Raw genomic sequence first — 14,821 nt, 5'->3', positions numbered from 1 at the left:
ACAAATGTCATCATGTAAAACTGTAAATCTACCAGTAGTCCAATGGAAAAAATCTGTCGCAATAAAGAATAGTAAACATATTAATTCTTCAGCCTATCGTGCTGCATGGAAGGAAATAAAGAAATAAAAAAGTAAGAGATGAAAAAGCAGACAAAAGATCGGAAAATTGGAAATGTGGGGCAAAAAAATAATCCAATTTTGAATTTATACCTCGGAAAGTCGAGCAGAAATGCGAGAGATTTATTCGAGCCTTACGCTGAGGCCCGTTATTTAAAGACGAATTGAGTAGCTGGCTTGTATATAGCCATCTTTGAGCTTCGCCTGTAGGAGCTACATGATAGTAACGGTCGACCATTAATCGAGTTCCAAACCGTTCGTAGTTTCACACTGCCTAACTTACAAGATTCAGGTTTACTGACCTAACCATTGTAAATTTTTTAAGTAGTAAATGAATTTAGTGGCAGATTCGAATGGCATGGAAGTGAACGTAGAATATGCCATTGCAAAGCCAATCGATTAAGGTTTATATTTTATGAGAGGTATATGCAACTTTTCAGCCAATTTAGATGCTCTGACTGCCCTATTGTAAAGGGATGAGCCTGGTTGTATTAGTTAGTACTGCATTGGATTGGCGAGCAGATTTCCCCGCTGTTTCAGAATTCATGGAAGCCATACTCGTGGTTTAGTGACGGGGCCATTTTGACAAAAACTAATTTCAGAAAAGTTCGAGAGCTGATCGGCAAGTCTTTAGCTAAGGTAACATTTCTTGGATTCCGGAACAGATGAACGCAGGGCTGAAACAACCAACAAAATTAGTTACATTTTTCAATAACTTTATTGGATGTAATATAAGGGATTCGTATATAATGTTACAGTGTTACTGAGACACCCAGTATCTTGAAAGTTAACCTTAAAACTAAGTTCGCTCTCTCCTATGCTTTAGATACCCACCATTGGAAAAAAATATTTCGCGGGTGGGACTGTTCGGTTGGCTTGGGAAACCAGAGGTATGGGGTACCACTGGCTCGTGGCTCATCTGCTTGGGAAGAGTCCGGCTGAAATTAGACTGGATTACTAACACCTGACCAACAGTTGGGGCAACTTGGAGGGAGAGAGGCTCCAAGTCTAGGCGATTGACACCTACCCATGTCAAAAACGCAGCTGAGCAGGATCCGGTCCGAGCGGGGCCCTGGAAAGTTAGTCAGCCGAGTGGGATCGACTGACGGCATTTCCGAGAATAGCTTCTGGCACCCACTCAGTTCTCGGACCGGTCCAGGCCACGGGAGAGCAGAAGATTTAAAAGGTCTCTCGCCTTCTGGTAGAGCCCATCTCAGGTAAGGGACTTTCATTCTTCTGCATCTGAAATCACACTCACATTAAAAGCCAAATGTAACAACTGGGACATGGACAGAGTATAAATCAGAAATAGGGGGCCCATGGGTGTCTCAGAAAAAGGGGGATGATCACACAAAATAAGAATGAAGAAGGTGTTGTACAAAATAAGACTCGGTGTAGATAACCAAGCTCATCCCCGCAGTGATTTGCAGTTTGTAGTAGAGGGTTTGTTTGTGACTGTATGAATGAGATCTTGGAACCTGTGGGTTGCTCCGCCAGGTATATATCGCTCGTGGTGTTCAATAGCGAAGACATGTTAATTACCTTTTGAACAAACCACGCATTGTTCCCGCGAGCGCAAGGAAGTGTGTCGCTTCGAACAGCTCGACATTTTCACGATATCAGACATTTGGCGATTTTCCAGGAGGCTCCTCATGCGGGCTAGCTCTTGCTCGGCTTTCATTGCCCGAGCATCCGATTGTTGGGCTCGCCGCATCAGGCTGCGATTGTGGTGACGGAGTTCATCCAACTCTCGCTTGATGCGTTCTTGTTCCAATTTCTTCTTCTCGCGGTTCAATTTGGCGCCCAAGGCGTTCTTCCGGCATCGTTCCAAGATGGGGTCTTCGAACGATTCCAACTCGTACAAGGGCTTCTTCTCTTGCAGAACTCCAATACGCTTCATTTGAGACCAAGCATGAGCCAAAGGCTTGCGTCGTTTCTTGCCTCGGCGATGAGGTTTATGACTAGGTTGAGCCGCCGGCAAGTAGTCGTGGTCTTGATGGATGGACTGACCGCCATCCTCGGTCTCTTCGCCCGCACTTGAGATCAGGTCGGTCTCCATAGCGCTGCTCTGCGGCCGCGACAAGCGGTCTTCTTCCCCATCCTGATCGCCCGCCTCACTGTCGCTCTCTAAGTAGTGGATGACCACATCCGACACCTGATCAGAGTCTGCTTCCAAAGATTGGGCCATGATTTGCAGAATATCCTCTTCTTGGGCTGGGCGGGGCTCCTCGGGTCTCAATAGGGAGGGCTCATCGGGGGCCAAAGTGGACGACAACATGGGATCTTGCCCCGGTCCGGAGAACGACGGAAACAAATCCGATCCTAAGCCATCCAGGCTATGGGAGGACGAGAATGAAGGCGAGTTGGCCATGGATCCGGACCAGCTTCGTTCCGTTGCTTGCACAGGAAAGAGATCGTGTTGGTCAGAGTTCAGAGGAACCAGATTGTCCCACACGTCCTCAAAGTCGTCGAAACAGAATTGCGAGTAGTTTGACTGGGTGGATTGAGGCGGCTGGCCACCTCCAGGCTGGGCGTGACGAGGCGATGAAGCCGATTCTGTAAGTGAGGAGTGACACGCCATCATAGAAAAAACAACGGCTCAACTCAAAGTAAGACCAATCGCGCACGCAGTCAATCAGTCAGTCCGTCCGTCCCACCGAACCCCGAGTAAATCCCCCTAATACCAAGAGTGGGACGAGAGAATGGGGCCTTACCGGAGGTCGAGACGATCGCAAATCTGTCGAGAACAATAGGGGGGGGAATGAGATGGGACGGGGGTAGATCACGAGTCTTGGCGGAGTGGATTTCAGAGGTTCTTTCCTTTCCGAAGATTTCCACCTGAATGCCAAAGTTATCCGTTGAAGAGGGGTAGCAAGATTGCTCAATCCTAAAGTGACCAAGATATGTGCTAACGGTGTAAAGTGAGGTGATGATATTTCACTAATTTCACATTGTACACCACAGTAGCCAGCCAGCAGAAATGAATGACGTTCATAATAACTTTTAGGTGGCTTTGAGGTGTGGACTCACTTGATAATGTGTTAGTAATTGATCTCGAAGTTTCGGGCTACCTATGCTTGCGTGCTCTTCTTTCGACACCCTGAATTGGAGTCCTGGGCGATTGGTCAGCGCTTTAGAGGCAGCCAATGAAATTGTGCATACTTGACGTCACCAATTCTGATGTGAGCCAATCACATACGGGCTATTCGATTGATCAACGTTGTCTCGTCTACTTATCTACTTTTAAGGTTGAGAGGATATTCTGGTGGAATATTATTGGGACTATTTCTGAGATTAAGGGTCGAAATTCTCGTCAGTTGAAAACTCGAATTAGTTTCCATCGTTTTTTTCTCCTCTTCTTTGTTTTTGACATAAACAGGTTTGGGTTGGTTTACGATCGTACCTACCAAAATGACCTGCATTGAATTTTGAGGACGGCTATTTTTGCATCTGTTTCCCCAAAATCAAATTGGTTGAATCAGATATTTTGTTTCAATGTTTTACATCCAAAGGCGCTCTTACAAGCATTCCTTACATTATCACATAACCCACCCCGGAACCTAGAGTAAAAGGCAAAACGTCCTTGTTTGGATTTCATTTCCAATCGCAAATTAAAGACTTTGAGGGAGCTGGCTGCGTGTGGAAGAAATACGCCTTATGGATTTGAATTGATAATTTAGTTGCGCAAAATTACTGATCCTAAATTTTGCACCAAGAGTGTTTTTTTCGTCTTTGGTTAGCACTGCATTTGAGAATATTCCAGGATACTATTGCATCGCTAATGGTGCCTTCTTCCTCTTGCTCACAATCATTCCAACTACAGAGACTAAATGCATTTTGTCTAAAAGTGTATATTTTATTGCAGAACAAACTGAATTCTAATTTGAGAGCTAATGATTACATGCATCAATCATGTAAATAGGAAAATATTGATTTGTAAGATTGCTAGAGTATCACACTTGTAGTTTTGAGCATAGTTAAATTGCAATGAAATGATAATTCCTAAGCCCGGACGTCGTCGTCTACTCTTTGCATATGAAGTGATCTTGGCCGCTCGCCATTGGGACCACTTTCCCCTCGCGACCCATGGGTGTCTTGTCGGTTGCGATCTTCATCATCTCTGTGTCGGTCTCGGCGACGTCTGCTCTCATCCCTATCATCGTGATCATCACGGTCATCGCGACTCCGGTGCCTGGTATTGCGGGAACTACTCCGATCTCTTCTGGTTTTCTGCAAAAGGATACGTAGCTTAAGAGTCTGTAAAGCAAATGTAGCTTTGCATTGCTCTTGTGGCTAACCTTGACGGCCTTGAGATAAGCTTTGTCATCAAATATTTTGATACCCCCGCCACGATTTCGGTCCTTCTTTTTATCTCTCTCCTTGTCATCTCGACGCCCTTTGTTCCTCTTACTCCCCACTTTGGACTTTATGTTCTCAAGATCTGGAGCTCGAGCACGTCCAACCTCAGGATGACGAGGGTTTCTCCTCTCGCGGCGATCTGCAAGGACAATTCTATTTTACATAGTGACTAAAACATTTGGAACCGTCTCCCAAACTTACGCATATCTTCGTCATTGGAGTCAGAAAACTAAAATGATAAGAAACGACTCATTTTTGGTTAACTTCAGAGCCGCTGGAATTTGAAAGATAATGTGACCTACCTCTTCAAAGTCATCATGGTCGTGGTCATCTTCATCGCTTCCTCGGCCTCGACTTTTCCCGCCGCGTCTTCGCCTATCTCTGCTACCATAGGCCGAATCTTCAGAGTCTTCCAATCGAGCACGGTCGTCTTCTAGTTTCTGTCGGTCTTCGTCTAATTTTTTCCTCTCCTCATCCAATTGCTCTCTTTTTGAATCAATGAGAATGCCAAAAGTGTATTGTCTCTTGCTCTCGGCTTCTTCTTTCTCTTTCAATTCTCGCTCTTTCCGATCTAACAGTGCGGCTCGAGCCTCCAAGTTTTTCTTGAGCTCCTCCTCGCCCCCATCTTGACTGCCGGCATACTTTTGCTCCTTTTCCTGGTATTTTTTCTCGATCCGTTCAGTCATCTCGTCGTGTTTCCGTTTGAATTCCTCTTCCTTTTCCTTGAGCTTGTGGTCCAGTTCCTCTTCCTTTTCCTTCAATTGCTCCTCTCTCTTGGCCAGCTCAGCTTCTCGGCGCGCTAGTTCTTCCTCGCGTTTGCGTCGGTCAGCCGATTTCTGGGATCGTGACTCATCATCGCTTTTTTGAGACAGGCGATCTGGATCCACTTCTTTCTGTTGATTTTCCTCCGATTGGTTTTCCTCATCAGGAGCTTCGGTCACATCAAGGGCTGGAGATTTCTATGGATGGAAGTTGTTGATATTGATGTTGGATTGACAAAATTATCTTGACACTATCTTACTTGGCTTTGACGGGAATCCCTTCCCCCGTTGTCTTTATCCTCGTGTCCTTTTTCCTCCTTCTCATCCTTTTCGTCTTCAGAATCAGTACCCTAATTGAGACATTAGCATTCATGAAGCACCGGGACTTACAACTGTATGCCAGATAGGGGCACTTACCATTCCGAAAAAGTCTCCAACCGAGCCAAAGAATCCCTACTCAGCGAAGGGAAAATGGTTATTAGGTGTTTCATAAGGATCGGCAATCAGCAAAAATGAATTGTTACTCACTTCATTGTCGCTCTCTTCCTCCTTCTTCTTGTCATCATTATCATCATCGTCGTTTCGATCCTTGTGGCCCATCTCTTTTGACTCTGATGCAGGAAGTGTTGTTGTACTTTCAGGTTCTGCCACTAGCTTAAGAGGTTCAACTTCTGAAATGAAAGTCGGCCACCTCTAAAGGTTCAATTCAACTAAATTGATGTCCGCAACTTAAATTGCGATCTAGCGTCCCAGGCCTTTCTTTGAGGACAAAATACTTGGTTGTTGCGTCCGCTGTCTATTCCTGGGAAACCACATTGACGAGGCTTTCTTTCTTCCTCTCTCGAAAGGCCTTGCTTTGACCATTGGGCTATTAACGTCATTAAGCCAATGCAAGTCCTCCGTGGGCAAGTTTAAATGTGTCCTCTAGAGAACGAGATTGCCAAACAACGCTCCAAACACGCCCAAAACATTAAACACGTTGTCAAGGAACATAATCCACGCCTTACGAATGTAGTTTCTAATAAATTACTCTGTTGACATAACAATCATGGGGCAATTTATTGGATCGATCAATTAAAAGTACTCTACTCTTCTCAGAGCAAAGTTTTAATCAGATCAATATCATATCTGATCTCCAATAGTTTGATATTATTTGTGTCGGATTATTGGGTTCACACAACTGTAACGCTTTCATCGTTCCAAATTGATTGGATGTGTGTATTTTACGATGCTTGAAATGTCATTTGGATCACAGAATTGATATAACATGGAAACATTTAAGGATAGTGACTTTGTCAACCTGGAAAGTGTATTCAATCTAGAAGGTGCCCCCTTCTCAAGTCTAGGAGACGCCCTTTAGCCCTTTTGCTAAAACTTTGTTTCGATTTTCATTAAATGACAACCAAAAGCCAAGTAGGCTGTAGGCAGGAAACGAATGTTGTTGTTAAAATCAATACAGTATACGCATATGAACCAAGTTACATCTTTTGTGCTTTCACAATTTGATATCAATAAATAATGAGACTTTCTTCTTGGACCTTTTAAAGCAGGTAATTTGGCAAGTTTAGTTATTGAAATATGAGTCTCTACTATTGTGTGAATAGTGCCGGATGTTCGTCTGAACAAATTTTTTATTTAACAAACAAGGTGAACAAGTTATGAGTTTTGGCATAAGGGAACCAAAAGGAACGATTTTACTAAAGCTCACGTGTTGATGAGCGATTTCATATTCATTTCCTTTACCACTTGCTCCGTAAATGCATGGGTCAAACCCGAGATTTTTTTTGCAAAAAAAAACAATAAACTTGTGCTTTGATTTTCGGCATTGAAGGATAATTTTTGAGAAGATATCAAACGCATGCTAATCTACACCTTGACCCAGAATTTAGTTCAGGTTGATCTTTAAATCACCCCTCCGAGTGCAATATGATTAAAAAGAATACTTGTCCTGGACAGATGGAACCCTCTGTTTCATCTGAATACCCATGCATGGTTATTCAACACTATATGTTAATTATGTAATAGGTTTTGGGGCATTTTTTCTATCTTCAGGTTTGCTGTCTTTCCCTTTCTCCGAAGGTGCTCAATTAGGATTAAAGTCGGAAGACTGACAAAATAAGTTATCAAGATTGATCAATCATCAAGTATTATCGGGAACATCAAAAGGAGTCACATTTCACAGGGCTCAAAGCCATTAGCCAAGCTTAACGGAACTTAGAAGACCAGTTTTGTTATTGACAGTGATTAAAAGATGCTCCAGCGCTCTTGTGACCAGGAAGTGTTTGAGTGTTGGAACATTGACTTAAATTCAAATTGATATTTTTCAGCTTTATAATGATCGCAAGTCATTGACAAAGTTCTGTTACTTGCATTCACCTAAGAAAGTGATATCAAATGTAGATGAATAGATTTCAAGAATGATTTGTTCTAGAACTAAGTTTAATGCGTAATAGTACAGTTATGATACCTTTTGTGAGTATTTTTTGCGTGTCTTCCTCCGTCCCTGGACAAGCCAAAGCTTTTTTCATGGGATACTAAAGAATGAGAAGAGGTGAGGGAGCAAAAGCGGTAGAAAAGAAAAGGCAACATGAGGGGAAACGATAAAAGAAGAATTATAGGCCTGCAAGCACCCAATTAGTAACTGAGCAGGATCCTGAGCTACATTGTTGAATAATATGCGTTCTTATTGCTATTCTTTAGTGTGAAGCTCGGATCAATAGCACCAAAAGTGTTTCATTGGTTGGGAAAAGATTACAGTAGTTGGGAAGCTTCTGTAGGAAGACCGTTTAAGCAATTGAGGTAATTACTCTCCACCCACCAAAACTAGGATCATGTTTCCATAGAAATCTGTTTGATATTCACGGAGGGGGGCCTTCAAAAAGGCTCCTTTTACATGATTTTAAGCCCTTTGAAAGTTCTCAAACCAAATAACTTCAGTAGATCATTCATTTAAAGAATTGACTAGGTGTAGGACCACCATGTAGCATTATCCATCCAACGATGACCTTTCTATGTTCTCATATTTAGACAGATAAAGCGCTTGTCAAAAGCGCTATAAATTTGATTTTTTTTCGTTTGATTTCGTTGCCCAATTTACCAAATCAGCAAAGCAGGAAGGTGAGTCGTCATCTTTGTTTGCGCTTGTCAAGTTACATCTGGGAATTTTCAACTGAAGTACCAAAAGTAGGTCATTTTGGGGCTAATCTATGATTTTCTGCGTTTCTAATTAATGCTCCGAAAAGCTGACAGAGACAACGTAATTTCTTTTTTGGTTGTTCACAGGCGTTTGTAACCGCTACAAGAAATGTAGTACCCAGCCAGTACTTTTAAAATGAAAGGTCATATTTCGTCTATTGTTTTTACCTTCTAGACTTTATATCATATTTAGTCTACCTACGAGTTTGAGTTGGCAGATGCAGACCGAGCCATTGCTTTGAAATGTTGAAAAACATTTTGAATTGTTTGAAGCTGCAGAAAAATTTGGCAAATTTAAAAGATGTTTACCCGGTCTTGGTCAATGTCTTTTTCTGAGGAGTGGCACAGAATTTCACGGTAGCAATTGACCAGCACTATAAAATGAGTTTGATAGAAGCTGTGATTACGGTGTTGTTATAAACATCAAACGTAGAAACGTAGAAGGGACGCAAAGAAGGGCGAGAAATAGGATTGCTCAGTTTCGTAGTTTTAGAGCTGACCCTTTTCCTAAACCTATTCCCACCCCACCCCCCTTCCTTAACCCATTTAACTTCCTCCCTCCCTCTCCTCCTACCCCCCACCCTGTCTCCCAATTCCCTCCTCTTCCTTCAAATACCCAATCCACCCATATTCCTATAAACACTCTCCTCCCTATTATTCCTTACCCCACCCCTATTCCCAAAATACGTTCCGATTCTCATGTAGCTGCCCAACCCATTCCTCAAACCCAACCATCCCCATTAGCTCATGCTTTGCCTCCAGTAGAACGTAGCTTTGTTGATAAGCGGGACTTTTACAGTTGGAGAGGATGGTCCCAAGATCTTGTGAACTTGGTCCGTCAAAAGAGAGGCCCGTAAAGGGGCTATATTTGAACGTGCATTGTCTGATTTCTAAAAAAGACAGCACAAAAGTTAAGATCTTAGAAGAGCTAGTCGCTGAGAAAGATATTTCATTCATCTCTATTACAGAAACCTGGCTTCGGCCAGGGGTCTTAGATGAAGAACTAACCATAGTTGGTTTCAACTTAGTTCGTTGTGATAGGATACGCCCTGATAGTCCCTTATTCCCACTTAGGGGTGTATGCCTATATGTTAGGAATGATTTGCACATTAGTCATTTACAAATGTCGAATGGAGAAGTAGAGGTCTTAGTTTGTCACATCCGAAGGCTTGATCTGTCTATTGTAACAATGTATAGACCCCCTTCTTGTTCAGTAAGCTCTTTTATGTCAGCTCTCCAATTCACTGGAAATGAGTTGGATCAGGCAGTTTGCTCGAAAGTTTTCTGTGTAAGGGACTTTAATTTTCCGGCTAGCGTTGTAGAGAAGGAGGCTAGTCCTGATGGGTATATTTCCATTTCGAAATCGACATCTCAGTCGTTTGAAAAGCTGGAAGAATTCGCGATCCTGCGAAATTTTTCCCAGCATTTTGGTGTAACCACCATAGCAAATAACGTTCTGGATTTGATATTTTCCAATGACCCTGATCTGATCCAGTATGTCCATGTGACACCTAGTAATCACTCAGATCATCATGTTCGTGAGATAGGATCGACCATTACTCAAAAGCCGGCGTGCTCTAAAGTAAGACCGGCCAAAAAGGTCGGTCTGGCTAATTTCAAGTTCAAAGATGAACATGGGCCGTTGATTATAAAAAGATTAGAAGACCTGGATCTGGTTTCAATTCTGAAAGAGGAATTGTCCATTGATGCATCTCTAAATGTGTTCCGTAAGGTGGTACATGGACAAAAAATCCAAAATATAGGAAGACTTTGTTCAAAAAGAGTTGCAAACTAGCAAAAAGGCTGAAGAGCACTTCGAATCCAGTAATTGTGAGTAGTCTCCGAAAAAAAGTTGGACGTAGTTCAGGGTAAGATTAATGCCTCCATGGAATATGACCAGTTACAAACTGAGAGTAAGGTGGTTCAGGAGGTCAGGTCGAATCCGAAGGCTATTTTCTCTTATGCGAACTCTAAGAGAAAAAATGAAACACTCCGTTGGGCCTTTTGAGGTTGATGGGGAAGCTATTATTAATGTAGAGACTATGGCTAACATGCTTGGAGATCAGTTCTCTAGTGTGTTTTCAACCCCACTGAGTTCAGGAGCAAAACAGCTCATTGCTCTGAAGATTAGTCTGTTGAGACTGACAAGGTCAGCCAAGTTGAGCGTTTAGATGATCTTGTAGTCACAGATCAAGATGCTTTAGAGGCCATCAGAGACTTGTGGCTTTCAAGTTCTCCTGGTCCTGATGGCGTGACATCTCAGTTTCTGATGAGATGCTCACAGGTTCTTGCTCCTGTTTTCTCGTACTTGATGCGTTGCATCTTGGATCAGGGCAAGTTTCCATCTTCACTAAAGTTAGCTCATGTTGTTCCAATTTTTAAAGGGGGAAATAAGTCGCTCCCCAGTAACTATAGGCCTATTTCTCTCACTTCGAATATTGCGAAGGTGTTTGAGAAGGTCATGAAGTCCAAACTTGTTGAATTTCTTAAGGTCAATGAAGTCCTTCCTCCTAGCCAGCATGGGTTCCGAGCACATTTTAGCACGGCTACCCAACTGATTTAGCATTTAGAGGAGGTCATTGAGGGACTGGAAAGGCATGAGTCAGTTGATGTTGTCTATCTTGATTTTGCCAAGGCCTTTGATAAAGTAGATCATGGCCTTTTGTTGAATAGACTTCATGATATTGGGATCCAAGGCAAGGTTCTCAATTGGATAAGAAACTTCATTCAGGATAGGAAGCAATTGGTTAAGGTCGAGGGAACCCCTAGTAGCAAACGTGATGTCGAGTCGGGTGTTCCCCACGCTAGTTAAAACAATGAAGTCCACTTTTCTTCTTTCTCGAGCTCCTTCATTGTTTAATTTGCTTCCCTCTAATATTTGTAGGGCTTATGTAGGCGTTGTTGATCCGGTTGCATCTTTCAAGTCAGACTTGGACAAATTTTTAGATGGCATGCCAGATCAACCCTACAATCAAAGACTACCTCCGTCTGCCATCTAAAATTCGTTGGTAGACCAAGTATCATATAAAGATTGAAAGGTAATTACAATCCTGTAGCGGTAAGAAAAGCCCGCGAAAAAAAAAATATTTCTTTATTCTGTTCATCTCCTTAATCTCATTCCGTTGGGCTTTAGTCAAAATTTTCTTTCGAAGCGAGCTTGTCAAGCAATTGGTTGGCAGGAAATATTCCTTGAGGCACACACAGGTTTTGACAGGGAAGCTTGATAAACTTGAGAATGTCTAAAACTGTTTTTCCGCCATGTGCTTTTTGTGCTATTGATGCAAACCTTCAACAACCATTAGTTGAGACCAAGAAAAAGATCCAAGCTTCAGATGTGAAATACTTAAAACATATCTACCCCAGAAAAAGCAATGTTTTTAATACAAAGTAAGGAGCTTTAAAGTGGCCAAATATTTGGAAAATGCTTTAGGTATTGAACAGAAAGCTATCGAAAATTAGCATTTTTGAAGCGATATTGAAAACACTTTCAAATAACAGCGAAAAAAATGATATCGAAGTCAACAAAGCACTTGCCTCAGGGTTAATTTTGCAGAAAAAAATACATTTTACAATATGTCCTATTAATGATACTTTAACCGTAATGAACATACCTTATATGCTATAAAACAAATGCATTTATTGTGACTTTTGAAATATATCCCTCCCCCATTAGATTGGAATAGTTTTGGTCATGAAGTTTCTTACTTTGGAAATATATTATTTTCCGATTATGCATATTCATTTAGTTTTGCAAATATCTTGCCAAATAAACAGCCAAAAATGGGAATAATGAAGTGCAGGGCAAATAAGTATAGCTGGTAGATTAAACACTTTTATGTTGTACAAATAATTAAGATGTCAAATTTCAATATCAATGGTTATCAGTGTAACATGTTGACAAGGAAAACTAACTTTTAGAAATGTTTTCAGCGAAGTATTTTCTTGACGGGGCAAAACAACCCTGAAATATTGGGCATCTAAATCTTGGAAAAGTAACTGTGCATAACGAGTAATGGTTGCGTAACGAAGTTCTGATTTTGGCCAAAGTAGTCGTAACTGCAATCTGTTCCTTTTATTGAATAACGACCAAAGCCCTGTTAGTTTCACATCATTGCTTAATTTGGTGCTTGAAATTTCCAGGAATAAGAGGTTGCGCGAAAAAGTGTTGTTGGGAATTGACAGTCGGGGACAGTCCGGGAAATTTGACCCAAACTGACCATGAAAATGATCAAGAACGTTTTGCCTTGTGTTTGGTTCAAGTGTCGCAAAAGCAAGGAAGCTCTTGCATCAATAACACCTCCAAGCAGAGTAATCGGGGATCATTAATTGATGATTTACCTTGGAGACAGCTAGATAAATTCCAAAACACTCTGGAATTACACGAAGATGTGAAAAGGGGGCTATCCTGACCCAGACAAACATACTTTATAGTTCGTAAAGCTGCGCCAGTGCAACAGCTTTGTTTAAATACTCGAACCTTCAGCACCCAAGGATTCTTGGTTGATTTTAACTATGCGGACAAAAAGTAAATTAAAGGCAGCGTTTATTCCGAACTTACCTATCCAATTGCATTGTTGCTTGCTAACCTAGAAATGCATACTGCATTAGCAGGCGTCCAGTGGAAGCTTTATAATTTGTTTGATTACAGCAATTTTTTTTAGTGGAGCCAATTTTCACGGCAAATAACTTTAGCGACGAGGTTGGAATTGTGAGGAAACAAGGTTACTGTTGGCAAAGTTCGAGTTCCAGTCACATCTACCCTTGATTTGAGGCCTGAACTAATGACACTCGTGTTCTTACAGAATCTTTAGCATGAACCACCTTGTAGTCACGAACGAATTTAACGTGGTTTAGAGAGGGCATGGAAAAGGTTTGGTTGAAGAGAATGGCCAGAACGCCGTTCCCTGAATCTCAACCCCAACATTTTGCCCGACTTCATAGTGCCTTGGAATGGATTTCAATCAATTGAATCGTAAGGTTTCATTCCAATTTTCTGTCATGAAGGCATCTATTATGAGGTCCAATTGTTTTTTTTTAGAATCTGATCAATAGATGCAGTCGAAATAAGGGCACATATTGGCAAAAATGGAGAGGTGCAAATTTTGAATTTACCTAAACATTGACGCGTTGATAGTTATTTCATTTTATCATAGCTCTAAAGTTCATTGAAACATGTCGATGATCTAATGGCAGTAGTTGGTCATAAAGCGAGGTCAAAATTGACCCAACACGTTATAATGTGCATATATTTAATTAATTGGGGCTCTAGGGAACTTTAGTGTATCGTAAAAGACCGCAATGACGGAATGATGCCAATCAATAGCTATCAAAAAAATACTTTGATGTATTTCGGTAGTGGAGGAGAGGTTTTGACCAATAACCAAAGTTGAATGAATGTTGCAAGAGAAACTGGGAAACGGATGAGTTGATGACATGTTGGACAATGAATTATAGGAAACATTGTTAGAGCAGGTACGAAACCTTTTATTTGAAATCACTCCATATGGCCAATTAGAATCGACAAAGGTATTATATTTACTCTCAGTTGGATTCTTGGGGACCACTGGCTATTGCATATCACATACAATGATAGTATAAAGATACTGTATATTTTTTCATCATTTTGCACCCGGTTAATTCACCTATATTTCGAGTCTAACTCTAAGAATCACCCTGAAGTTGCCTTTACTTTTCTCAAAATCAGAGATGGTCCAGTTACGGTACAAAATTTTATCATATCAATATCCTCAAAAATTGAATTGATTAAAACTCAACTACAATGTTCAGAAAAATATTTACTCACGATCCCGTTTCCAACTCGTTCAATAAGAAGTTATTTTTCGGTAGTAATTTCTCCATAGAAAAAGCTACATCATTTGGCCAGATCTACCAATTGATAGAAATGATACGCTAATTTCTACGACAAATCTTATGCAGTCCATTATGTCTCGGAGATTGATGTTCATTCCTAGTTGTGGTTATCAAGCCTTTTAAACCGAATGATTTTGATGAATGAACTTTATCAAAATTGATTAAATTGATCGCAAGTTTGGAAAGGAATTTGCAATAAAAATGGATCAACTCCATAGCCAAAACTGAAGTTAATTACTTTAACTGCAAAATTACAGCGTCAATCCACATAAGGTATTGGAAATCAAGTTTAGTTAGTCGAGGGATTTTTTATCTACTGGTAGTCGGGGTCTCAGGATTAATGTCCCCTGATTTGTTTTGAACGAGGGTTGTTTGTTCGCGTAATGTTACGGAATAATGTCCTTCGATGAAAGAAGTGTGCAAGAATCACTTGTAAGTACTTATTGCATGAATGTTAAACCAACACTCTGAACGTTTAACCCACAAGCCAATAAAAAGCGATCGTTCAAGTATTTTTT

At 41.2% G+C, this 14,821-nt stretch overlaps 2 protein-coding genes across 4 annotated transcripts in view; both read right to left on the bottom strand.

The window, feature by feature from the left end:
• Positions 1–816: 816 nt before the first annotated feature.
• LOC131882474 (uncharacterized) lies at positions 817–3,112 on the bottom strand. Its single transcript, XM_059229620.1, has 4 exons — positions 3,075–3,112; positions 2,832–3,004; positions 1,660–2,673; positions 817–1,359 (listed from the first exon to the last, which is right to left on the bottom strand). Exons 1-4 carry the CDS (start codon positions 3,110–3,112, stop codon positions 1,346–1,348), a joined length of 1,239 nt encoding a protein of 412 aa, XP_059085603.1. The 3' UTR covers positions 817–1,345.
• Positions 3,113–3,950: 838 nt separating this feature from the next.
• The window catches only part of LOC131882780 (uncharacterized protein DDB_G0283697-like), a 13,408-nt gene continuing 2,537 nt past the window's right edge, over positions 3,951–14,821 (bottom strand). For 2 of the 3 annotated variants that reach the window (XM_059230038.1, XM_059230037.1), the window contains exons 2-8: positions 5,766–5,908; positions 5,655–5,690; positions 5,498–5,587; positions 4,779–5,435; positions 4,678–4,705; positions 4,416–4,615; positions 3,951–4,347 (exon numbers count right to left, since the gene is read on the bottom strand). In XM_059230038.1, coding sequence (XP_059086021.1) covers positions 4,120–4,347; positions 4,416–4,615; positions 4,678–4,705; positions 4,779–5,435; positions 5,498–5,587; positions 5,655–5,690; positions 5,766–5,908 — 1,382 coding nt within the window. In that variant the 3' untranslated portion in view covers positions 3,951–4,119. Of the gene's footprint in view, positions 4,348–4,415; positions 4,616–4,677; positions 4,706–4,778; positions 5,436–5,497; positions 5,588–5,654; positions 5,691–5,765; positions 5,909–7,704; positions 7,781–14,821 lie in introns of those variants that run through there. The other variant, XM_059230039.1, reaches the window with a different exon arrangement.

Source organism: Tigriopus californicus, chromosome 6, assembly GCF_007210705.1.
Source record: "Tigriopus californicus strain San Diego chromosome 6, Tcal_SD_v2.1, whole genome shotgun sequence".
Classification (NCBI taxonomy): Eukaryota; Metazoa; Arthropoda; class Copepoda; order Harpacticoida; family Harpacticidae; genus Tigriopus; species Tigriopus californicus.
The sequence above is the reverse complement of the archived record's forward strand: the minus strand, read 5'-3'. Positions and strand labels throughout refer to the sequence as shown.

Excerpts from the sequence above, each read along its gene's own strand:
- LOC131882474 (XM_059229620.1), bottom strand. The coding sequence starts at position 3,112 with ATGAACGTCATTCATTTCTGCTGGCTGGCTACTGTGGT. Across the intron at positions 3,005-3,074 it reads TGCTGGCTGGCTACTGTGGT|GATTGAGCAATCTTGCTACC; the intron begins GTACAATGTGAA and ends TGGTCACTTTAG. Across the intron at positions 2,674-2,831 it reads TGCGATCGTCTCGACCTCCG|AATCGGCTTCATCGCCTCGT; the intron begins GTAAGGCCCCAT and ends CCTCACTTACAG.